The 26,226-nt window shown below is 36.3% G+C and overlaps 1 protein-coding gene across 3 annotated transcripts in view; it reads left to right on the forward strand.

Annotated features, from left to right (window-relative positions):
- The window catches only part of RICTOR (RPTOR independent companion of MTOR complex 2), a 94,771-nt gene that overhangs the window by 53,205 nt on the left and 15,340 nt on the right, over positions 1-26,226 (forward strand). For all 3 annotated transcript variants that reach the window (XM_079790668.1, XM_079790669.1, XM_079790670.1), the window contains 23 exons: positions 2,147-2,214; positions 5,943-6,010; positions 7,543-7,625; positions 9,514-9,601; positions 10,115-10,205; positions 10,317-10,383; positions 10,511-10,591; positions 12,373-12,473; positions 14,146-14,311; positions 14,620-14,721; positions 14,847-14,893; positions 17,052-17,187; positions 17,594-17,793; positions 17,963-18,089; positions 18,488-18,652; positions 18,802-18,878; positions 19,289-19,367; positions 20,697-20,806; positions 21,272-21,359; positions 22,084-22,176; positions 22,744-22,850; positions 23,586-23,815; positions 25,108-26,116. In XM_079790668.1, the coding sequence (XP_079646794.1) occupies positions 2,147-2,214; positions 5,943-6,010; positions 7,543-7,625; positions 9,514-9,601; positions 10,115-10,205; positions 10,317-10,383; positions 10,511-10,591; positions 12,373-12,473; positions 14,146-14,311; positions 14,620-14,721; positions 14,847-14,893; positions 17,052-17,187; positions 17,594-17,793; positions 17,963-18,089; positions 18,488-18,652; positions 18,802-18,878; positions 19,289-19,367; positions 20,697-20,806; positions 21,272-21,359; positions 22,084-22,176; positions 22,744-22,850; positions 23,586-23,815; positions 25,108-26,116 (3,383 nt within the window). The remainder of the gene's footprint in view (positions 1-2,146; positions 2,215-5,942; positions 6,011-7,542; positions 7,626-9,513; positions 9,602-10,114; positions 10,206-10,316; positions 10,384-10,510; positions 10,592-12,372; positions 12,474-14,145; positions 14,312-14,619; positions 14,722-14,846; positions 14,894-17,051; positions 17,188-17,593; positions 17,794-17,962; positions 18,090-18,487; positions 18,653-18,801; positions 18,879-19,288; positions 19,368-20,696; positions 20,807-21,271; positions 21,360-22,083; positions 22,177-22,743; positions 22,851-23,585; positions 23,816-25,107; positions 26,117-26,226) is intronic.

The following is a 26,226-nucleotide window of genomic DNA, read 5'->3' on the forward strand; positions in this document are numbered from 1 at the left end:
TCGTGCATTTAATGCAGTATTGAGCTGTGAAAGCAACAAGGACCAGGGAAGGAAGGAAGATACTTGGCGAGTTTCCCTGAAGATCCATAGATGCCCTTGGGAGCACTTGCAGATTGGGCACAGGCTAGCAACTAAAAATAGGACCAAAGCCTAGATAGAAAACCGGATTACTTGGCAGTCCTAGGGGTTATGGCATGACAAGCCTGGAGATATGAAAAGTCCACCACGTCTGTCTTACCCCTCCAGACATTTGCTGAAATGAGAATCTATGCAAAGTAGAAGCTCCCATGTTAAAACCTGAGGGAAGCACAGTGGAATATGCTGCAGTCTCTAGTGCACAAGATGCAAAGGCCAGGAGAAGGGGCCATGAGCAGACGATAAAAGGCCTTTAAAAAGTAGGATACACTGATTATGCAGTTGCTTTCTTTCCTGGGTCCACTTACTGATCAGGATAGAATTACAAGCTGAAAATCCACGTGGGTTTTTGCTGGGATTATAAAAACAGAAGGAGCATTTGACAGTTGTGTGTTACTAAAGTGACAACACTGGACATTTCATAGCTGATTCCTGTTCTTGACATTTCCCCAAATCTAAAGCCATCCTGGATGGAGACCTAAAGATCTTCGTTTAAAACTGAAGAAAAAATAAACTCTAAGGAGAAAAATACTTGTCAAGCTCTCTATTGAAAGCACTGGAAGGCCATACTGTAGGCACAGGAAAACCAAAGTGTACTCACTATAGCTTATCAAACGGCAACATAGGCTCAATTCAACTCATTGGTGATCAGGAAAAGATGATCAGTAGCCTTAACCTACAGAAACCACCCTATCCTATCTAATAAAGAGGGAATATGCTAATTGACTGTCACACCCTCACAAAGATGGCGGCACCCACAGCCAATAAGGAGGGAATATGCTAATTGACTTCCATGCCCTCAAAGATGGCGGCGCCCACAGCCACAAGATGGCGGCACCCAGTCCCCTCAGCCCCACTGGGGTGGCAGGCACGCGGCACGGCTGGGCCTGCCCCCAGGAGCGTCTGGCCGCTCCGTGCGCCTGCGTTCGGAGTCCCCCATTCCCTTCAGCTCCCCAGCCGCCCAGGGCTGGCCCGAGGCACAGGCAAGCCTCGGATGGCAGCTACCCAGCCACCCAGGGCCGCCCGAGTCTCAGGTAACCAGGGCCGGCTGAGGCTTGCACTGCCAGCAGTGGCAGCAGCAGAAGTGTGATGGGGGCATAGCCTTCCCCTGATTGTCAGGTCACCTCCCGCCCCTGAGGGCTCCAGGACTGTGAGAGGGGGAAGGCCGGGCTGAGGGACCCCCTCTCCAGTGCATGAATTTTCATGCACCAGGCCTCTAGTGTGAGATAATAAATATGTATTGTTTAAAAATGAAACACACAAAGAATGGCTAGAGGGAATTCTCAATCAGAAGGAAAATGATCTAAGACAAACAAGGAAATGGAGGAAGGAAAAAGTACTTATATGACTAAATATAAAAAAATACTGATTGTCAAAAACAATACCAGTGATGTCTTCTGTATTTTAAATTATTTAAAATTAAAATTCAGATCAATAGTGGACTAGGCAGTGAGAGACTTTAGAAAATGAAAATGAGGTAGAGTGGTTAAAGTACTAAAATGAGTGAATTTATAGCAGAGTTGCTAAATACAGGGACAATACACAAAAATAGCTTGTATTTCTTTATACTAGCAACAAGAGGAGAATTAATTTATAAAGTAAAACCATTTAAATAATGTTCAAAAATAGGCAAAACTAAGTCATAGTGTTAGAGGTCAGGGTAGTAATCCTGGGGCCAGTAGTAACTTGTGAGTACAGAGGGAGGTAAGGAGGTTTTGAGGCTGCTGATGTTTTCTTCATCTGGTGCTGGGTAAAGGAGAGCACTTAGTTTGAGAAAATCCATCAAATCATACATTTCTGTGATACCTCAATTTAATATTTCAAAAATTCAGTTTCTACATTAAAAAAAGTACTCAAGTATATTTGTTGATGATGAATTTAAAGAAATAAGTTTCTTGAACAGTATACCCAATTAAGGATATAGAGAAGTAGAATTAATTTTAGCTTGTTATAGAAAGAATGCATTTTATAATAAGGACACTTTTTCTCTTCCTGCTTTTCTCTTTATTAGCGAATTTTAGCACCCTATACTGATTTTCACTACAGACATAGTCCAGATACCGCTGAAGGACAGCTCAAGTAAGTATCACGTGTTCCTATAACTTTAAAGATGGCATGTGTTGCTGTTAAAGTTTTAAATTTGTTTGATTGCATGTAGAGCCAGAAAAATGTGGGTTTGAGTAAATGTATTATTTCATGGAGTTATGTTGTCTCTGCTAATGTAATTAACATTATTACTTTTTAAAAATTAAAAGTAGGCTTTGGGAAATTGAAAGACTTAGAGTTAATTTCTTATTTAATAAAATGTAAGTTATGCCCTGGCTGGTGGCACAATTGTTTGGAGCATCATCCTATGCACCAAAAGATTGTAAATTTGATTCTTTGTCAGGGCACAAACTTGGGTTGCGGGTTTGATCCTGGTCGGGGTGTGTACAGGAGGCAACCAGTCGATGTATGTCTCTGTCTCTCTCTGTCTCTCTGTCTCTCTCTCTTGTTTCTCTTCTCTTCTCTTCTCCCTTCCTCTCTCTAAAAATATATCACATATCCTTGGATGAGAATTTTCTTGAAAAGTAAGTTAGGCTGCAGTAGAAACATAGATCTTTGGGTTATTTTATTGTATGTATTTTTAACATAATTACATTGAGAGACTAAAAGAATGAAATAAGGGGAATGGAATGAAGAGCTTCCTTAACAAATTGAGTGAACAGGAAGATAGTTTAGGTAGAATTTTGAGAGTAATTTTCAAAGGGAAATAAAAGGAGATAGAGTAAAGATTATTTTCTAGAAATGAGACAGGATAATTTTCAGGGTCTTTTGGGAGAGAAAAGCACATAGTTCACTAGATATTCTAGAATAACTTTTTAAATAAACTGATTCAGGGGTCAAATAATGTACTGTCTGTAAAGATTTTGCAAATGACACAATTCCAGTCAGTATGCTATGAGATGTTTTCCTAGTAGGATTGTTGGGTTGCAGACATACTCGCTTATTTTGAGATGACGCTATTAAAATTCCTCACTAAGTTTGGAACACTGTGAAATAGGGATATTTTTATTCTTTTTCATTTTTCTCCTGAATTTAAAACGTGGTTTTATATCTCTAATCACCTTTATCACTGTGGACTTACCACATCCTAACATATCATGTCCTGAGCTAAGATGTTCTCTCTTTAAGACTTCTCAAACCTGTTTTTGCTAAGTTTTGAATTCAGGATTTTTAAGCCCCTTTCTTGGCTTTTTTAGTGACACTTGGACATTCTCTTTATTGATGGAGAGCATATGCATTTTCTATTGCTTTGTGACAAATTACTACCAATGTGTAGCAGGTTAAAATAACATCATTTTATTAGCTCAGAATTCAGTAACTCAGAAGTCAGGTATGGCTCTTATCTCAAGGTTGTGGTGAAAAATCCATTTCAACCTCACTCAGGTTGTTGGCAGAATTCACTTTCTTGCTGTTCTACAACTTAGGATTCTGTTTCCTTGCTGACTGTCAGCTAGGGCCTACTCTCAGCTTCTAGAAACCACCCTCTTTCTTTGCCACATGGTTCCCTCCATCTTCAAACACAGCAAGAATTGCTCAAATCCTTGTGCTTGAATCTCTCTGACTTGCTTGTCTGCCACCAGCTAGAGAAAGCTTTTCAGTTGGATCAAGCCTACCAACAATCTCCCTTTCTTAGGGTATTCTGGGCTATACACATAAAATAATCACTGTCATGGTGGTGATATCATATACAGTACATAGGATCCAGGGATTAGGACATGGAATCTCAAGGGGATGGGGGCATTTATCAGGATGAACAAGAGAGGAACTGGGATATTTTTTAGAGTTAGAAGAGGGAAAATACATTTCACCAAAATTTTTTTTTTTTTCCTGTTTGGGTCTGTACTTTACTTTTACTAAGTTTCTGGAGTGTGGACAGTTAATGGGAGCATGAGTACATTGTGGCAGGGAATAAGGAAATAAATGTTTTTTTTAAATACTACAAATTTAGTGAGTAGGTTAGAAAATGGATGACCAGGCAGTCATATTACTACCATTTTTAAGAGAAGGAGCATCGAAAACTTAATCAGACAGTTGTCCAATTCTCATTTCTTTCACCACCCTACACCCCTCCCATTTTAGTTTCTGTTGTATTTTCATTTTGAGTGATGCTACAGAGCTTAGTGTGATTTGTTTTTGTGTATGTGTTTTTAAATGTTTCATTTCTCTCATAGACTACCTGATTACTGCTTTTTGATTTTCTGTCTTTTTTTTTTAATCCCTTCTGTGGTTTTTTTGTGTGTTTTTTTTCCTCAATTCTCTTGATTTCGGTATTCTCAAAACTGTTAAGAACTCTGTTAGGGAAGAATAAAAGAGGGCACAGAAAAAAATGGACAGTTGACATGGTTGAGGTGGCATCTAATCTAATAATAGACAAATATGCAAATTGACCGCACCTTCGCTATGCCCAAGCCACGCCCACCAGCCAAGCCACGCCCACCAGCCAATCAGGACGAGTATGCAAATTACCCCAACAAAGATGGTGGCTAATTTGCATATTAAGACGGCGTCAAAGAACCCAAGAGCTGCAGAAGGGAGTAAAGCTTCGGAGAAGCAAGCAAGCCGGGGGGAGGAGAAGGGAGGAGCGAAGGGCGGAGCAGAGGCGGGGCCAGGGGTGAAGGGAAAAGCAGGCAGGCTGGCCGAGAAGGCGGGGCGGGCGACAAGGGAGGAGCGGAGGCGGGGCCGGGGGCGAAGGGAAAAGCAGGTGGGCTGGCCGAGAAGGCGGGATGGGCGACAAGGGAGGAGCGGAGGCGGGGTAGAGTGCAGCAGGAAATCCTATTGCAGGATTTTTCCTGCAACAGGAACGCTAGTGGAATATAAGATGGCTATATGTATTGAAACTGGTCATAAGTCATCCATGGAAAATGTTTAACCAATATAAATACAGTTGACCCTTAAACAACATGCAGGTTTGGTGTGACACCTTGCACAATTGAAAATAGTGTATAATTTTTGTCTCCCCCAAAACTTAAATACAAATATACTGCATTCTTAAAATAAGCAAGAGAAAAGAAAATGTTAAGAAAATCGTAAGAGGAAATGCATTTATAGCACTGTACATATTTATAAATAAAAATCTGCAGTTAAGTGGATCTGTGCAGTTCAGACCTGTGTTGTTCAAAGTTCAAAACTATAGTTCTGTTGCTTAATTGTCATAAACTATTGCATGGAAAAGAACAAGTGAGATGATTGGATACACAGTTACAAAGAAGAAAGAAGCTGTTGATATTAACACTATCCAGTTATTTAATAACATTTCAGTGAATAGGTTGTTGAGCTTGCTTGTTGGAAATGCTCAAATAAGTTTGGGTAAAAATTTTAAAGCAACTTGAATACATGTGATAAAAGTAAGATGTTTACATGGTAATTTTCTCTCCTGAGGGGCAGCCTCCAAAGAGAAATGCTTACTAAGCAGGCTGGTGGTGTCTCCAGTGCTCAATTAAAGGTGTTAATGAGCCATCTAAGAATATTTTTCCAAAAGAGCAGGAAATGTAGAACTAAATAGAAAAGTCAAAATTTATAACTTATTTTAAACCATGTTGTGAATCTTAAATTGGAGAGGGAGTTTCCCATGTAATTAGGTAATTTGCTTTGAGGTAGATCTGATCTTCGTTTTTTTAACAAGTTGTTTTATTTCCTGTGTAAATACTTAATTGTTAACTAATGATAGCGCTTATTCTGATACAGTACCAGGAAAAACTCACTTTTTATTTTAACATATTTCTTTGACTCTCTCTTTCCTCCCCCTCCACTACCACACACAGAGAAGACAGAGAAGCAAGGTTTCTAGCCAGTAAAATGGGAATCATAGCAACATTCCGGTCATGGGCAGGTAAGTTACTTGACTCTGTTTTCAAATGTTAAGTTATTATTGTAGCATCTAATGTAGATGTTAATCTAGTCCTACCTTACATGTTATTTTTAGAGCTAAAAGAATTTGTACAGAATTGTTAAAATTGACTATTTGTAAGTCTTTGATTACCTGGGCAATTAAAAAAATTAAACGTAAGATATATATATATATATATATATATATATATATATATATATGGTGTTAGCTGTATATGTAACTAAAATTTGTTACCTAAAAGTACAATATAAAATATTATTAATACCAAATAAGCAAGGTGTAGGCTATTAGTAGTCTTACATTTCTTGAGAAGAGGGAGTAAGCATGCTTTATCTTTCTGTGGAATAGAAAGCAAGCATATTTCTTAAAATAATACCACCACTAAGTATGCTATTTTATATTAATAAATACCTTCTTGCTTCTTGACTTTGTAGAATAATTTAAGGAATAGCATACAAAGGAGTGTAGCAATAAACAGAACAAGAAAATTTTCCTAAACATATCTGTGTACCTAGGTAATGCTAACTAAGATCTCTTTTCCATACAAATTACTATCCCCGCCATTGGCCCCTAGCCAGTATGTATTCAGTGACTCCCCTGACCTCTCAGTGCTTGGTAAAATCTCCATTCATGCTGTGTCCTCATGACTGCCTATTTCCCTTTACCCTCGTGGTTAAACTAGGTATTCATGAGGGCCCAACGATCACACATTCTTTTTTATACTTAACCAGCCTCCACGCACTATTTTAACATAGAAACCAACACAATCCTTCTGCCAAGTTTAACTATCACTGCCCTTACCTCAGAATTCACTCTACCTTTGTTTCCTATAGCTACAACTATCATCTTTTGCCATCCTTCAACTTCCTTGCCATTAGAGCTGTTTCTGTCTTACCAACACATGAATTCTATCCTAGCTACCAGGACAGCCTAGCTACTACCTTCTCATTCTCCTTACTTCCAGGCTCTAAGCTCTGCCATTCTGTTACCTTGCATCTCTTAAACATTCTCTCTACCATGCTTCAGTTTGTCCTCTAGCCCTTATATACTGATGCATCATTAGAAACTTAGACGGTTGAGAGTCTTCAACCCTCCTATTGAAATAAGAAGAGAAATACCGGCATTCCAAGTTAGAACTCTGAAAACATTTTTCTCACAAAAATAATTTCCTAAATAGTATTTAGACACTGTGGTACTGTTCATGAGCTTTTGTATATTTGTAACATTATTATATATATATATTTCAAAATCCAAAATTGATTGACAAATGAACTCCAGAACACAGTTGCTTCATGAGATGCAACCACCCATTTTCCTGATTAGTGCAGAGGACGATCTAGAGAGACTGTATCATAATCTGTAATCTCTCACATTACATCAAACATCAGAGTTTGAGAAATACCATTTTGATGACTTAAGCAAATAATTTTGAACCCAAACTCAAAGAGAAAATATAGATTACTAATTTTTTTTTGAAATTCAAGTCAATGATTTTTTTTCTTTTTATACTTTAGGTATTATTAATTTATGTAAACCTGGAAACTCTGGGATTCAATCTCTAATTGGAGTACTTTGCATACCAAATATGGAAATAAGGGTTTGTAAAAGTTATTCTGATTGTTTCATTTTTTGGACTTTTAATAGAGGAAAGTAATTGTAAAAAGGTTATTTCAGGTGATGCTGGAAATGGATGTGGTTATAGGTGGAAAGATCCAGAAGCAGGCATCTAGAGGTTGGGGCAGTTTAGTTGTCTTCTTACTCAGCAGTGATGAAGGAACATAGTTTTTGGAGTCTGGCTGATTGAGGTTTGACTACTAGTTTTTTACTTATAGTTCTATGACCTTGGGCATAATACTTTTTAAAAATATATATTTTTATTAATTTCATAGAGAAAGGGAAAGAGTGTGTGTGTGTGTGAGAGAGAGAGAGAGAGAGAGAGAGAGAGAGAGAGAGAGAAAGAGAGAAAGAAACATGAGTGATGAGAGAGAATCATTGATTGGCAGCTGCCTTCAGCACACCCCCTCCTAGGGATCAAGCCCCCAACCAGGACACGTGCCCTGACTGGGAATCAAACTGTGACCTCTTGGTTCATAGGTTGATGTTCAACCACTGAGCCATGCCTGCTGGGCGGGCATATTACTTTTAACCTTTAAACCTGTGTCTTCATGTGTACAATGGAGTTACTAAAGATTTATTGAAGAGATTAAATTTTGTATTTAGTAAGCATTTAATAGTTATTTTTTATCTAATATACGCCTGATAGCAGTGGTTTTCTGAAATATATTCTGTGTTGTTTTTTCTCTCAATAAACTGTGTTTTAGTGGGTCTCAAAATTGTGTGACAAATGGTTGGTCAAGTGGTTTTCATTAAAAAGTATTAGTTTTAAAAACTAATAATTTAAAGCCCCCTCCCCCTCTCTCAGAAAAAATGGTCCACAAACATTTTCCCTTCCTTCTGAAGGTTTTCAATGCATTATCATTAACCATTTTATTAAACTATTAAACATACATGGCCAGTAGAGACAACAGTTCTGAGACTGTTCTTCCTTCCAATGCTGATTAAGGCTGGGTGTCAGGTCTTAGTGGCAATATTCATGTAGCCTCTGAGATCCTGAGATCTCTGGCCGTCTTGGTGACTGCCAGCTCCAGCAGCCTTCTGGCCCACTGCTTTGAATACACCCATATCAGCCGTCTGTCTCACATCATGAACAGCAAAATGACCCAGAGGAGGGGCTCTCAGCACCCCGGGGCTTGCCAGGAACCACAGCAGTGATGACAGTATCAACAGATTTCTAGAATTTAGGGCGATCTTCCAGCTTCTTCCTAGAATGACAGTCAATCTTCTTCTCGCAGGTTTAATCAGCAAACTTGCAAACAGTCAGAACAGGTGCTTAACCAGCACTGATTTGGCCTGGATGGTTCAGGATAATCACCTGAGCTGTGAAGCCAGCTGCTTCATGGGTCATTTTGGCTGTCCGCAGCCACAGTGCATGATGAGCATCCTGGATAGACATGTCATTGACATTGAAGCCCACATTGTCCCTAGGAAGAGCTTCACTCAAGTTTTATAATGCATTTCAGCAGACTTCAGTTGTAACACTGACTCAAGGAAAGATAACCATTAGTTATACTGGGTTTGGGAATATCCCTGTCCACAGGGACAGTACTAAGGCCACCAATTTTGTAGACATCCTGGAGGGGCAGGTGCAAGGGCTTGAAATCCTAAATTCTCCATTCGACGTGAAGAGGGTTGACTGACTGACGGAGAAATTCCTGGCCAATACACCATTTTGAAAAGGAATTTTTGGACTAGAACCCGGATTCTTTGTCCGCCAAAGTCAAAGAATGAATCCATGGACAGAGAGTAGTATAGCCTATTCTGTTTTTATCAGTTTTTTATTTTGCGAATAGAACATTCAGTACATCTTTAAGCAAAGATTGTTTTCCCCATAAAAGTTAATGAACTGTATTTATTTGCACTTGCAGCGAGGTCTGCTTGAAGTACTTTATGACATATTTCGTCTTCCTCTGCCTGTGGTGACTGAAGAGTTCATAGAAGCGCTGCTCAGTGTAGGTAAGTATCAAGGTGCATCTGCATCTATTCACATGTTATAATTTTTGAAATGGCAACCTAATGGAGACAATCCCTCAAAGAAAAAGTACTCAACTAAATATTGAGTATAATTTTCTTTTCTTATTGCATTAGAGTGGCATGAAATTAATATAAAAGTAAAACCTCCAATAAATTTCTAAAAATAAGACATTTTTAGTTTCTTCTCTGTCATCCTAGCTCTTCAGATGAGCAATGAAATTAATAAAAATATGGACCAAGAAAGGAAGAGGAGACAATAAGAAACCTATATAATTCTCAAATTATATGATCTAATTCTTATTTTAGACAAATGACCCTAGTCCCAAAATAGTTAGATTTCTGGACATTTATATAAATCATTTTTTTCTGTATACCTTTTTTAGTCTATTTTTTTTCCTAACCAACATTTAAAAAGATTATTTATAGCCTAGCTAGCTGGTAGTTATATACACTTGTTTAATTTGCTCCTTAACTACTTATTTTTAATTATTTTAGATCCAGGTAGATTCCAAGACAGTTGGAGGCTCTCAGATGGCTTTGTAGCAGCTGAAGCAAAAACTATTCTTCCTCATCGTGCCAGATCCAGGTAGAATTTAGATACAGAAATGGTTCAAATTTATTACGATTACTGTTTTTATGTTAAATTATGTAATATATGAATATTAGTGAAACTGTTTCTGTGCTGTGTTTATTACAGGCCAGACCTCATGGATAATTATTTGGCACTGGTACTTTCCGCATTTATTCGTAATGGACTTTTAGAGGTAAGACTTATAAACACTATTTTATTTTATTTTTTTTTACTAACAAAATTCTTTCAGAGCAACAGACATGCATAAATATGTTCATGTATACTATTTTGCAACTATGGTATTATTTTTATTTTTAAAGGGTTTGGTTGAAGTGATAACAAACAGCGATGACCATATCTCAGTTAGAGCTACCATCCTTTTAGGAGAGCTTTTACATATGGTAAGCTTTTACATATTAATAGTATGCCTCATATCATTAAATCTTATACTAACTTTCAATATTAACAACTTGAGTGCTATAAATCTTAATCGCTCTTAGAAAGACTTTCTATCTTTAGGAATTAAAAAACTAGATATTACTTCAATCAGCTAGAATGGAATATGGTACTCAGTGCCTGAATTTTAGAAAACTGCAAAATTTCTAAATATAACTGCCTTGTTTGAACATAGTCTTCTCTGTCAACTTGTAGGTTGAGGTTCACAGGGTGGGAATCTTTTTTTATTTTTCCCCATGATATTGTGATATCAGTAACTTCTGGAAAAAAGGAGCTAGGAAAGTGATCTGACCATTCCTTACTCTCACCAATGAGGGGACTTCGATGGTAAGATAGAAATTCTTATTTATAGGTCACCTCTTAATACTATAAATAAAAAGAACCATTTTAAACTCATTAAGGAAGAAGAAACCCTATGGCAAGTCTTTTAAAATTATATATATTACTTGCTATTATTGGCAGTGTATTTTTTTTGTTTTTGTTGTTTTAGCACCCACACATCCCAGTTGTTGTTGTTTTATTTGTTTTTATTGATTTTAGAGAGGGGAAGGAAGAGGGAGATATAGAAACGTTAATGAGAGAGAAACATCATCAATCAGCTGCCTCCTGCACAGCCCTGCTGGGGATCGAGCCTGCAATCCTGGCATGTGCCCTGACTGGGAATCTACCTAGCGATCTCCTGGTGCATGGGTTGATGCTCAACCACTGAGCCACATCAGCTGTCCCCAGTTGTTTTTTGTTTGTTTGTTTGTTTGTTTGTTTCCACATAGCAGCTGGGTTGTGTGAGTGAAGTAAAGAGAATTAAACAGAGTTGAAGGATAACTTTCTTGTTTATCATTTATTTAGCCACTTGCTACTCTATTCTCTAGCTCATCTATGAAAGAAGTAATATTGCAGGTTCTCATGTTTGATTATTATTAATTCTTAAGATATTTTCTGTAAGCATATCAATATCCAGATTTATTTGCTTTTATGTAAAGGAACCACTTTTATACATTTAATCTGTTTCTTTTAAGTATACATCAGAATTCCATGATTCTCTTGAAATATAAAAGCTGGTAATTTTGAGTACTGTAGCAGTGTTATTAGTTCATTGCTTATTATTCTTATATATTTTGACTTCCACATTTAATTAATTTACTTATCTTCATTGATAAAAGCAGATTGAGTGGTGGAATTTTATTTGGAAAGCAAGAGTTAATAAGTTTCTTATTTTAAATATTGTCAGAATATGAAGCAAACCTGTTTGATAATGATTTTTAAAACTTAAGAAGTCAACTCAAGTTATATTGCATCTAGAATTTTAAATATTATTTTTAATGTAACATTATAGCTCTGGATCTAAGTTTTGATATATTGTTTTTTAGGTCATTAAGAATTGAGTTTAATCGTCTACCACTTAAAAATTATAATTTAATGTTATAATAAAAGATTTATGAAACTTATAGTTTTGTTAATGTAATGTGAGTCTATTTGTTACACCTTCTCATTGAAAGTAGGTAAGAAAAAAATTATAAATATTGGAAAGTAAATCATTAAGTTAATTTCATGAGTAAAACCTCAGAGTCTTTAGCTTTATATCTGTGGATAATCTAGAACAGCGGTCGCCATCCTTTCGGACCTCATAGACCACCAGTGGTCCGTGGACCACCAGTTGGCAACCGCTAATCTGGAACATAAAATACTCCTATTTCTCAGTTCTCACAAAATGTTATGTTTCATTTAGGCGAACACAATTCTTCCTCATTCACATAGCCATCATTTGCACTGCCTGCCAACCCTAATGAATATGGCAGCATCCTTTGATATCCCTAAGGAAAAGAGACTGTAAGTATTAGAGCTCTGGCAAAATTTGTGCCTGTAACCTTTAATACCCACCATTTAGATAACCTCTTCTTTTAAAAAGTAGTATGTGTAAGGTATGCTTGGAAATTCTTTTAGAGAAGCCTTACAGATAAGGGAGAAATTAATAGTTTTATTTAATACTTTGTATTGTAGGCCACAATACAAACTTTTTCTAGCATGTTTCTAGCATGTTCTTGGACAAGGACATAGACTTTCTACCAGATCACTAAAACATTGGTTGTGACTTTTTTGGACTTCTTTATGTTTTGAGCAGCAATTCAGGCTATTTAAAAAATATCTAAATTATTTCAAATTAATAAAGCACAAAGATTAACAATGTATATTATATGTGGGGTTAAATTAATGTTGGAATTTAGAAATCCTTATTATAGGTATTGAAGTAAGCTAAACTCTGAAGGAGATATTGCAAACATAGAATTCATAAGTAAAAGTATAAGATAGCTATAGCTCTGCTGAAATTCCAGATAAAGGTGAGAAGGAACTTGACTGGGAAGTGCTAATGGGAATTTTTTCATTTGGTAAAGATTATGTCTAGGCCAAGGGTATCTTTTTTATTTGTTTTCCAGTTACAACCTCAATCATCTATATATTTGGGCCTCATATTTTATATAATATTAGTGAAATGTACTTCATAGCTGTTCAGAACTATGAAATTTTGTTGACAGTTATAATACACTAGAGACCCAGTGCATGAAATTCGTGCATTGGCGGGGGGGGGGGGGGGGGGGAGTATCCCTCAGCCCAGCCTGCACCCTCTCCAATCTGGGACCCTTTGGGGGATGTCCAACTGCCTGTCGGACATCCCTGCTGTCGGACATCCCTCTCACAAACCTGGACTGCTGGCTCCCAACTGCTCACCTGCCTGCCTTCCTGATTGCCCCTAAACCGCTTCTGCCTGCCAGCCTGATCAACCCCTAACCGCTCCCCTGCCAGCCTGATTGACGCCTAACTGCTCCCCTGCCGACCCGATTGCCCCCAACTGCCCTCCCCTGCCGGCCCGATTGCCCCCAACTGCCCTCCCCTGCCGGCCCGATTGCCCCCAACTGCCTTCCCCTGCAGGCCGGGTCACCCCCAACTGCCCTCCCCTGCAGGTCTTGTCTCACCCAACTGCCCTCCCCTGCCAGCCATCTTGTGACCATGTCGCGCGAGGGCATCACGCCACCTAGGCTTTTAATTATATAGGATTCTCAAAAGTTTAATTGGCTTTATTCAGAAGTACACATGTGGGCCTCACTATAAATAATACTCTATTTATTGATTTTAATTCTGTCAATGAAAATACTATTATTTAACAAACTAAAGTTGAATTATAAACTTGGGACATTAGGGACCATTTTGATCCTGACTGTAGGCTTACATGTGTAAGGGTAGCTTTCAGCTTTTATTTTAGTAGTTTCATGATGGAAAAATGTGCTTTCCAAAAGCCTGATAGACTTAAATTTTTATGGCCATGAATTTCTTCCAGTGTTCTTGATTTTTTTTCTTTGTGGTACCAAATTTGATTAGATAATTTACTTTATAGTGATAATTTCTATCCTTGAATTTATGTGTTTTAATAGAATGATTTACCGAAGTGATCTCTTTAAAATTATGCTAGCTCGCTATAGTGTTAATTGAATCTTTTTCTCATTAGGAGAGCCAGTGCAGCCTTGAACTGTTTAAAACGCTTCCATGAAATGAAGAAACGAGGACCTAAGCCTTACAGCCTTCATTTAGATCACATTATTCAGAAAGCAATTGCAACACATCAAAAACGGGATCAATATCTCAGAGTTCAGAAAGATATATTTGTTCTTAAGGTACTGAAAAGAAATCGTAATCTTTAACTTGGTTTCCTTAAGTATCACATACTTGCTTGGATTTTAGTATACCAGTACATATACTTGCTTGACTTTTCAGTTTTATTCATGCATATGGATTTCCAGATGGCTTCCAAGTTTTATAATGACTAGGCAGTTTAGAGTTGTGCTTTTATAACTATAGAAGTAAAAAACATTTGATAATTCATTTTAAAATAAAAAATATTTACTTTTGTTTTTAAATTTTAAACTTAGTTTTCTGATGTGAGACAATTTGCCTTAGTTTTCTTTATTTCTGATGATTCTAGGATACAGAGGAGGCTCTTTTAATGAACCTCAGAGATAGCCAAGTCCTTCAACATAAAGAGAATCTCGAATGGAATTGGAATCTTATAGGGACCATTCTTAAGGTATTACAGGATACTTCTTGGTGATGGTGTGATTGTCTTCATTTTAATATTCATTGTAATTCATCATAATTATATGTTTGGTAATTGGTAAATACTTTTATAATGTAAACATTCTGTTTTTCTAGTGGCCAAATGTAAATCTAAGAAACTATAAAGATGAACAGTTACATAGGTATGTAAGAACTATTTTGCTTTTAAGTGTAGAGAACTTAGCTTTGAATTATACCTAATACTTGCTAAAATAATAATTGGTGCTTTGAAGATGCATATGTACATTGTAATACTTGGTATTTTACACATACATACAGATGCTCCTCAGCTTCCGATGGGGTTATGTGCCTATAAACCCATCGTAAGTTGAAAGACAAAAGTGCATTATAACATCTACTGAACATACATCAGAGCTTAGCCTACCTTGAACGTGTTCAGAACACCATATATAAAAAAACTCTGGAAGCACAGTGTGCTGTAGAATATCGGTTGTTTACCTTCATGATCACATACCTGCCTAGGAGCAGCAGCTTGCTGCCACTGCCCAGCCTCAGGAGAGAGTATTGTACCATGTATCGCCAGCCTGGGGAACATTCACAATTCAAAATTTAAAGTACAGTTTCTACCGAAGGCGTATTTTTTCGCCCCATCATAAAGTGGAAAAATTGTTAATCTGGGGCCATCTTTTTATACATTTTTATACATACATAGTCTTATAACCAGAAAGCATCAGTTAATTTTCTTTCTTTTTTAAAAAATATATTTTACTGATTTTAGAGAGGAAGGGAGAAGGAGAGAGAGATAGAAACATCAATGATGAGAGAGAATCATTGATTGGCTGCCTCTTGCACGCCCCCTACTGGGGATTGAGCCCGCAACCCAGGCATGTGCCCTTGGCTGGAATCGAACCTGGGACCTTTCAGTCCACAGGCTGATGCTCTATCCATTGAGCCAAACCAGCTAGGGCTAATTTTCTTTCTAGTTATTTACATTGTGGTTTTAGTTTTGGAGCAAATGAAGTACTTAATATAAAATTTTCTCAAATTGGATAATATCAACTATGTAGTAATCTTAATCCTAATGTGTGAAATGGCATAATAAGGACATAGTGTTTCCCTCCCAAAATGAGGGCCATTATTATTTCACTTCTATTCCCATCTGCCTTTGGAGGGTTAGCCATTCTTCCTCCTCTTTACACTCCCCTTAATCAGGTTAATACTCCCCACCTTCCCCAAGACACACTCATGTTCATAGCAAATACAGCACTTCAGCTCCTATGCTCTTCTCTAGTACCGCCATGCGTTTTACTGCCTCTGAGGTGGATAACCAGCCACCAGTACTGATCTCCTTGGAGAAGTAAAGGGGGCCTTTACGTCATTTTTTTTTTTATTGTATTTATCAACTTGTGATTTTAATTTAATATCTGCATTAAAATATGAGAAATATGTAGACTATATAAACCACATTGGAATAAAGAAGCATAGCACTAACTTTTTGTACTCCCTGAGAACAGAGATGATGTCTCATTCAACTGTTTCTCCCACTTCTGTAACTGGCACATTTATTAGATTATATTATAGTGAATGAAATTAGTTGAACTAAATTAAATGGAAGCTTAGAATGTAATGTTGAAAACTTGAACATTGAAATATCAGAAATTATGTTCATTGCTTCATAACTTCAGTAACCTAAAATTTACTTGCACCTTTTATACTTGGCTTTTTACCTAATTGTGAAAAAAAAAAATGACAAAATCATAGTGTGATAACATGCTTAAAATTACCTAGTATGAGATTAATTTATAGAGCTGTCGTACAAAGTTCTTCATAAAATACCATAGAAGAAAATTCATGTCCAGGTGGCTGTTTATCCAACCTTATCTTCTAGCCATGTTATATATCTGCATTTTTCCTGCTAGCACCTTCCTTTTCCACAATTTCTTTCAGGCATCTCACTATAAAATTCTTATTCTACAAAGATATTTTTTAAAATAAAGGGTTTTGGGGGTTTGTTTTTTTGGGGGGTGTGTGTGTGTGTGTGTGTGTGTGTGTGTGTGTGTGTGTAATGTACCAAATGTGCTTGTTAAATTTCTTGTCATGTACCTCAGTGGTTTGTTTGCTTGCTTTTTTATTTATTAAATTGATGGGGGTGACATTGGTCAACATGAACATACAGGTTTCAGGTGTGGGTTTCTGTTACAAGTTCTGTATATTGCACATGTGCCCACCACCCAATGGTTTAGACATAAAACATTCAAAACCTTAGTATTTCATAAATTATGGTTAAGATTCTAAAATAATTGCTTGGTTTATTGGCTGCTAATTTAATTTTGATCTTAGATTTGTACGAAGACTACTTTACTTTTACAAGCCCAGCAGTAAATTATATGCCAACCTGGACCTGGGTTTTGCCAAGTCGAAGCAGCTTACGGTCGTGGGCTGCCAGTTTACAGAATTTCTTCTTGAGTCTGAAGAGGTAATAAGCACTTTGAATATTTTCCAGAGCAAATGTTTTTATTGTATTTGCTCCCTTTTACTTCTGAATATGCATAAACTCTATTTAGACACATAGGGAATGAGCACAGGCCTAAATTTGAATCCTGCTAGTTTTGTGACTTTGGGCAAGAAATTTGCCTTCTAGAAAAACTGGTTTACTCCTTGTAAAATGGAAAATAACACCATCTTCATGTAGCATTGTATCTACTGGGATTAAGTACAACAATGTTATATTTTCTATTAAAAACAATAAGGTACTCAGGTCATTGATAATCTATTATTTGTAACTTCATCATTATTAAATTTTTTGGACTTGATTAAAGTTAATTGTCTAACTATAGGTACTAAGTACTTTTCTAACAGTATCACAATGTATTTGCTCTTAGGATGGGCAGGGGTACTTAGAAGATCTAGTCAAAGATATTGTTCAGTGGCTCAATGCCTCCTCTGGAATGAAACCTGAAAGAAGTCTTCAAAATAATGGCCTACTGACTACCCTTAGTCAACACTACTTTTTATTTATTGGAACACTTTCTTGCCACCCTCATGGAGTCAAAATGCTGGAAAAATGCAGCGTATTTCAGTGGTGAGCATCTCTAGGTTCTGTTTTCACTTGTCACTAAACCATTTCTTTTAGAAAAGCCTGTTCATATTAGGAATTTAAAAATGTTTAGTGAATTAACAAATTGATACAATAATTTCTAATAAACTTCATTATTTTTATTCTGGGTTTTTTGTTTGTTTGTTTGTTTTAGTCTCCTTAACCTTTGCTCCTTGAAAAACCAAGATCACTTGCTAAAACTGACCGTTTCCAGCTTGGATTACAGCAGAGACGGGCTGGCCAGAGTCATCCTCTCCAAGATCCTAACTGCAGCCACTGACGTGAGTATGACAGACAGTGATACTGTTGTTTTTTTAATAACCAGATACTGTATTGATCTATAGACTTTAGTCAGTTAATTTCCTTTTTAAACTTTAAGATTAATTATAAATTGAAAGGATATGGGATGGAATTTGAGCTTACTGTAAAATTTTAGTTCTTCCAAAGAACTCCATCCAGTACTCATATTTTTAAAGGGGAAAAAGCAGCTAGATAGGAACAGAAGTATTTTACTTTACTAGCACTGAAAAAATATTCATACAAGAACTAGATCATCAATTCCAGTTTTTTTGCCCTTTTCAAGTAGCAGTTCTGCTACTGTCCCAAAACAAAGTCAAATAGGCTATTCGTGGTGAAGTTTGTGGGGTTTTTTAAAAAATGTTTTCTTTTGTCTTTATAGGCCTGTAGGCTGTATGCAACCAAACATTTAAGAGTATTATTGAGAGCTAATGTTGAATTCTTCAATAACTGGGGAATTGAATTGCTAGTGACCCAGCTACATGATAAAAACAAAACAATTTCTTCTGAAGCTCTTGATATCCTCGATGAAGCCTGTGAAGACAAGGTGATGCTTCATTATTTTCTAATAAGATATGCAGACATCAATTTTAATATAAAACTATGAAATTATAATGTGTATATTATAGGTGTTTTGAAAATAGAGAATATACTATGTTTGTGCAATTTTTCAATTTGCCTAATTATTTATTTTAGGCCAATCTTCATGCTCTTATTCAGATGAAGCCAGCTTTATCCCACCTTGGGGACAAAGGTTTGCTTCTCCTTCTGAGGTAAATTTTAAATCATTCTTCCTTGTAGTTCTGTTTTCTTTGTGTTCTCTGGTGGTATATGTCAAAGCTGGATTCCAACCTAAAAAGGAGTTCAGCTGTAAACATGTGAGAGGGGCCTACTTTAGGACCTTGGAAATCCTTTAAATCTTTAGTGTTTCTTTTACATTCTATGTCTCATGCATTTCACAACATTTTCTCTAGTGTGATTAGATTCATGTGATTTTTGCAAAGATTGTGAAAATGTATTTGTATTTGAAGTTACAATCAGTAATAGTTGACCTTTTTGTTTTAGGTAGGAGCTGTTCCTAAAGTCTTTAAGCTCCTTAAACATGTTTTTTGTTTGACATATTTTAGTCTTTAACGTGTTTTGTCAGATTCAATGTTAAACTATCAATTGTTTTCATTTTCAGATTTCTTTCCATTCCAAAAGGGTTTTCCTATCTGAATGAAAGGGGTTATGTAGCAAAACAATTGGAAAAGTGGCACAAGGTAACTTTCTATTGAATAAGATTCAATTTGTATGCATTAACTTGGAAGAAAGATTGGTGAACTTGGAGGTTTTTATTATATCATCAATATTTTGAAACTAAAGATGTTAAGTATTTAAATTTTGTGTGAAATCAGATCTTAAATTATATGTAACTATTTGTATTTATATTTATCTTTTTTTAAGCTACAGTTATTTGTTTTGAACTATTGATTTTGTGTATATTCTATTTAAATTTAGTTCATTTCAGTGCCTAAATAATATATTACTATATGAATGTACCTTAATTTTTTTAAATCTTCACCTGAGGGTATGTTTTTATTGGTTTTAGAGAGAAAAACATCAGTGTGAGAGAGAAACATCAATTGGTTGCCTTCTTTACTGCCTTGACCGGGGATTGAACCTAGACCCTTCCATGCACGGGATGGCACTCCAGTCAGTTGAGCCACACCAGCCAGGGCTATCTTAATTTTTATAACCACTCTTGTATTGATGGGTATTTAAATTGTTACTAGTGTTTTAGTTTTGTAAACAGTGTTTGCTGAATATTTTTGCATATATCAGGTGTCCCCAAAAAATGTACCCACATACTTTGAATAATTATAAAGGCAGTAAATGTGTTTATTAAAATACATTTCAGTTTCAAGATTGAGCTATCAGCTGTTACAGTGTGTATACAGTTTTGGGGGACACCCTGTATATCTTTCCGTACTTTTGTAAGTATGTTTATTGGATAAAGTTCTAAAAACATAATGGTGGAGTTAAAATGTACGTGAATTTAAATTTTTGATAAATACTGTTAAATTGCTTCTAAAGAGGTTCTACCCATTTTTTTAAAGCACTTTGAAGTGAAGATCTTTTGCAGTAAAGATGGCAATGTGATTGACTAAATGTTTAAGTTGGAAACATTTTTTACTTTTGACCTGATTTACATCAGTGGGGAAAGATATTATTTCTTATCAAAAGTTGTTAAAACAATAGAACTCAGTTAATTTCCTTTTTAAAATTTCTAGTGAATATCTTCAGTGTTTAATATTAAGCTATTTTTTTAATGGGGAAAGGGATTGAAATAAGATTTAAAAATTATTAACTTACTAGTGTGTACCCCATTGATTGAAAATGGGGTCAGAGGAGTATAAGCGGAAATATTTTGGGTATGCTAGAACATTTACATTTATAGTACTTTGTTCTACCTTTTTCAAAAATGTCTTAAATTTCTTAGATATTTATTTTTCTCATGTTTATGCTCTAAGATTTACTAGGTACCTAACATATTATAAATTTAGTGAATTTATGAAACTATATACAATTAAAACAATATTGTCTTCTAGGAATATAATTCAAAATATGTTGATTTGATTGAGGAACAACTTAATGAAGCACTTACTACTTATCGGAAGCCAATTGATGGCGATAACTATGTTCGTCGGAGTAACCAAAGGTACCATCAGTTAATGGAGTAATTTATTACTGGTCCTCAAATATAAAATTTAAAACCATTTTGTAATCATTAATTTCTAAAGTTTTCTGAGTATTTGGATATTCTATTTCTTACACTGACAAAAATGTTCTTAGAGGATGGCATTGATGGCTCAAAAATTCCAGTGGCATTCCTAGCATACTGAGAATATCCTTACATATAAAGCATTCAAATACCCTTCATGCTCTTACCATTACTAGTCTATCTTTCCATTCTCAGCTCTCTTACTATTACTTTGAGACCAGATAAACTATTATTTTTCTAGAGAAATAATCATGCCTTTCCACCTCCATATTTTTATTTATGCTGGGGAGCTATATCTAATAATTATATCTGTCTAATACTAGTACACTATTATTAGTAATTGTTTTAATTAGCCTATTTTAAATGAACCAGTAGATATATCAATCATCTTTATTATACTAGATTACAGCGTCCTCATGTCTACCTGCCTGTACACCTTTATGGACAACTGGTACACCACAAAACAGGCTGTCATTTGTTGGAAGTACAGGTAAAAACACAGTCTGCTTATTTAAGTAGCTACAAAGTAGGGAAAAAATCTTAATGTTGTTAAAGTATTATTTTTGCAAAAATTTTTCAAAATTAAGGTCGGTGGCATATTGCTTTTAAAGCGTCCATCTTGTAATGGATTCAGGTGGTCTGTGTTCGTAATCCTTAGACATATTAATAGCTTGCACACATTTCCTTGATTTATGTGTCACCTTTTGCAAAGCTAATTTGTTACATAAAATCTGTAACCAGTGAAGGTCTGAGTTTTTCCTTTATAGTGTTTTGGGGAAGATTGTCTTAGTAAAAACATTCTAAAGAACTGAGTTTCTTCATTCCTTTTATTGGGAAATTAAACTGAATCTGATGACAGATTCCGTTATCTTTGGTGAGCACCAAAGTAAATGGTTTGCTCAGTGTACTATTATCTATATAGTATTTATAAATTTTTTTAAAATTAATTTTTAAAATTTTCTATTTATAATAATGATAATTTTGATTAATGTTTTTGTAATACTAAGTATCAATTCCACATGGCTAATGAATGCTAATTCTAGAATATTAGCTGAAAGTCCATGCTGCTTAAGAAGTTTTACATAAAATTATTTTAGAATTTTAAATATGCAAGGTTTACTGAAGATAAACCTTAAATAGGTTTTCAGATGTAATAAGAAAATACACTGAAAACAATTGTTTCTTATATGGTTTTTTTTTTTTCCTTTCTCCAGAATATTATTGCAGAGCTCTGTCACAACGTTCGTACACCAGATTTAGATAAATGGGAAGAAATTAAAAAACTGAAAGCATCTCTTTGGGCCTTGGTTTGTAATAAACACTTCTATAAGATTTTCATAATGTTTCATTTTTATAATTTTCCTATAATAGTAAATAGTTAAAAATTATTTTATATGGAACGTTATATTCTATGACCAATATTGTTCCTGCTCCTTTAAATATTAAATTTTAGCTGAAAAATAGATGACTAAACTATTAGTTCTCTTGCTAAGGGAAACCAAACATTAATTCCTAAAGTTTCTTATTTGAGGTTTATTTCACATTTTTTTCCTCATAGAAGGGATTAAATTTTTCTCTTTTTTACTACCTTTCCAAATCTTTCTTTTTTAAAATATATTTTTATTGATTTCAGAGAGGAAGGGAGAGGGAGAGAGAGAAACATCAATGATGAGGAAGAATCATTGATCAGCTGCCTCCTGCATGCCTCCTACTGGGAACTGAGCCCGCAACCCAGGCATGTGCCCTTAATCAGAATCAAACCCAGGACCCTTCAGTTCACAGTCCAGCATTCTATCCACTGAACCAAACCAGCTAGGGCTTGCTTTCCAAATCTCTTGTATTAAATTGGATATAAGTGATTTCTTTTCTTTCAGGGAAATATTGGCTCATCAAATTGGGGTCTCAATTTGCTGCAGGAAGAAAATGTGATTCCAGATATACTAAAACTTGCAAAACAGTGTGAGGTTCTTTCCATCAGAGGGTAAGAACTTTCCATCATTCAACTCAGAAGTCTTTCTAGTGTATAATACAAGAGGCCCGATGCATGAAATTCATGCAAGAGTAGGCCTTCCTTCCCCCAGCTGCTGGCACCAGCTTCCCTCTGGCACCTGGAACCTGGGCTTCCCTCGCAGCCCCAGCTTCGTCTGGAAGGACGTCCAGTCTAATTAGCATATTACACTTTCATTATTATAGATTGTTCTTCACTAATGGGTATAAGGGAAGAGCATTTTATTGATTCAAAGTAGTTCATTAGAACTGTTAATTCACTGGGAGTCCTAATGATAGAGATTTTTAAATGCATTAAGTTAAGCACCTTAAGGAGCTCCTTGTTATATTACTATTCTGTTTTTCTCATTACAGTTTACCTTGCAAATAAACAGTGAAGTGTAGTGTGTGTCTAATATCCCAGTGGTCCAGTAGTTCAGATATTTCAAATTTATCCCAGAAAAGCTAATATATGTGTTTTTTTGTTGCATTATATTCTTGTCAATTATTTCATTATAATTAGTATTTTTATGAGGAAAGTTTTTACGTTATTTGTTGCTTCTAATTTACCCCTAACTCGTTTCAATACATTTTTCCACAAGCTTAACAGTTTTTCATGGCGTTTGAAGAAAAATAGAATGTACACATAGCCAACTAATACTTTGTGATTGCTTTAGGAAATCTCAGTTTGGAATTATAAAACTGTTATTACTACATCTTTTACATATAGGACCTGCGTGTATGTGCTTGGACTCATAGCCAAAACTAAACAAGGCTGTGATATTCTAAAATGTCACAACTGGGATGCTGTAAGGCACAGTCGCAAACATTTGTGGCCAGTGGTTCCAGATGATGTGGATCAGCTCTGTAATGAACTCTCATCTATCCCAAGCACCTTGAGTTTGAACTCAGAGTCAACCAGCTCTAGACATAACAGTGAGAGTGAGTCTGCGCCATCAAGTGAGTATTGTGACATATTCCTATAAAGTTAGCCAGTTAACATTTGTATTTGAATATCAAAATCTGTGTATTTGTTCCATTTCTAATTTACCTTTTTCTAAGATAATATGGCAATAGTAGCCTCTTGAAGAATGCGTATCTTTTCACAGCTGTGTGTATAGTCACAACCTACATTATTTTCTCCCCTTTTTCTCAATAGCCTTTGGGAAAATCCTACTTTCAGAGTTAAATAATAACACTGGGGTCTTGATCCGGCATCTAGAAGGGTTCAGCAATCTGGAGCAGGGGCTGTGCGTAAATTAAGAGTCCAGAGACAAAACCTAATTTTGAAAGGCATTATAGGGAATCAGAGAAGACTTAGCTAAAGGAAGCAAGTTCTTTTCATCTTAGGACCCCTTACTTTTTATTAACACAACTAGAGGCCCGAAGCACAAAGATTTGTGCAAGAATAGGCCTTCCTTCCCCTGGCTGCTGGCACCGCCTTCACTCCAACCCAGAGCCGCTTTTCTGCCTTCGCTCCGGGCCAGAGCTGCCTTCTGGCTCTCGCCTTGTTGCGTCAATTTGCATATTCCCTCCTTACTTGCTTTGGGCGCCTCCATATTTGTCGTGGAGTTATGGTCAATTTGCATATTCTGTCTTTATTAGATAGGATTTGTCCTAAGGTGAGGTAGATATATACTTCAAAGGCCAGGGTTTAGTACACAAATCCATTGTCAGATTGGAGAATTATCTCCGGCTGTTCAGGTGTTTGGCCAGGAGGAGGCAATAACATGTAGATTAAGATGCCTTGAGCTGTCTGGCAGCAAGCAATGATTTTATGCATCCTTTTCAGGTTTGGGGAAGTGCTTTTACCCATTCCCAATAGGTGATAACATATGTGACTGAGCCCTTGTTGAGTCCCCAAGTTCCATCAACCTTTTGATGAAACTCTTGCAATTATGACATGCTGGAATTGGCTTCCGGCAAAATAATAAGCCATGTGCCAGAAGAACCGTTCCGCTTTTTTGCTTGTCATGTAATCTAAATAAATGTCTATTTGCCAACCTTCTTCATTTACATAGTTTTTTAAATTCATTTTTCAGATACAGCGATTGTTAACTCATAATATTTGTGTTAAAGGATATATTCACATGTTCATTTTTGAGAGAAGAGATAAATTTAACCCTTCATTTTTGACAATGTTTTCCTTATTCAACTATTAAAAATCCATTTTCTGAAACATGTCACTACTCGGTACCACGACTTTGCTCGTCATTTTTATGTACTGTTATTAATCAGTCCTTTGGTCGCAGGTATGTTCATAATGGAGGATGACCGGTTTGGCAGCAGCTCCACTAGTACGTTCTTCCTCGACATCAGTGAGGACGCAGAGCCATCCTTTTTTGATCGGCCTGGACCTGTAAAGGATAAAAATTCATTCCCTTTCTTTGGGTCTAGCAAACTTGTGAAGAATCGTATTTTAAATTCTCTTACTTTGCCTAATAAAAAACATCGTAGTAGCAGTGATCCAAAAGGAGGGAAACTGTCATCTGAAAACAAGACAAGCAACAGGCGGATCAGAACGCTTACGGACCCCAGTGTTGACTTCATTCAGAGTGATGATTTTACACCCATATCCACAGTACAGAAAACATTACAATTAGAAACTTCATTTGTTGGGAATAGGCACATAGAAGACACTGGTAGTACTCCAAGTATTGGAGATAATGACTTAAAATTCACTAAGAGTCTTGGTACAGAGAATCACAGAGAAAACACAAGCCGAGAGAGATTAGTTGTGGAAAGTTCAACGAGCTCGCATATGAAGATGCGTAGCCAAAGTTTCAATACAGACACTACAACAAGTGGCATAAGTTCAATGAGCTCAAGCCCTTCCCGAGAGACAGTAGGTGTGGATGCTACGACTGTGGACACAGACTGTGGAAGTATGAGTACTGTGGTAAGTACTAAAACTGTTAAGACGAGCCACTATTTGACGCCACAGTCTAACCATCTATCTCTCTCCAAGTCAAACTCAGTATCCCTGGTGCCTCCGGGTTCTTCTCATACACTTCCCAGAAGAGCACAGTCCCTTAAAGCACCCTCTATCGCTACAATTAAAAGTCTAGCAGATTGTAACTTCAGTTACACAAGTTCTAGAGATGCCTTTGGTTACGCTACTCTGAAAAGGTTACAGCAACAAAGAATGCATCCATCTCTGTCTCATTCTGAAGCTTTGGCATCTCCAGCAAAAGATGTGCTGTTTACTGATACCATCACCATGAAGGCCAACAGCTTCGAGTCCAGGTTAACACCAAGCAGGTGAGTAAATATGCATTTAAAAATGAACAGTAATGGTTGCATTGCAACAGACTTAAATGGAAAGCATTAGTTAGGTTTTACTTCTACATAAAAGCCTCCAAACTGACCTA

Source organism: Cnephaeus nilssonii (genome assembly GCF_951640355.1).
Source record: "Cnephaeus nilssonii genome assembly, chromosome: 2".
In the NCBI taxonomy this organism is placed as follows: Eukaryota; Metazoa; Chordata; class Mammalia; order Chiroptera; family Vespertilionidae; genus Cnephaeus; species Cnephaeus nilssonii.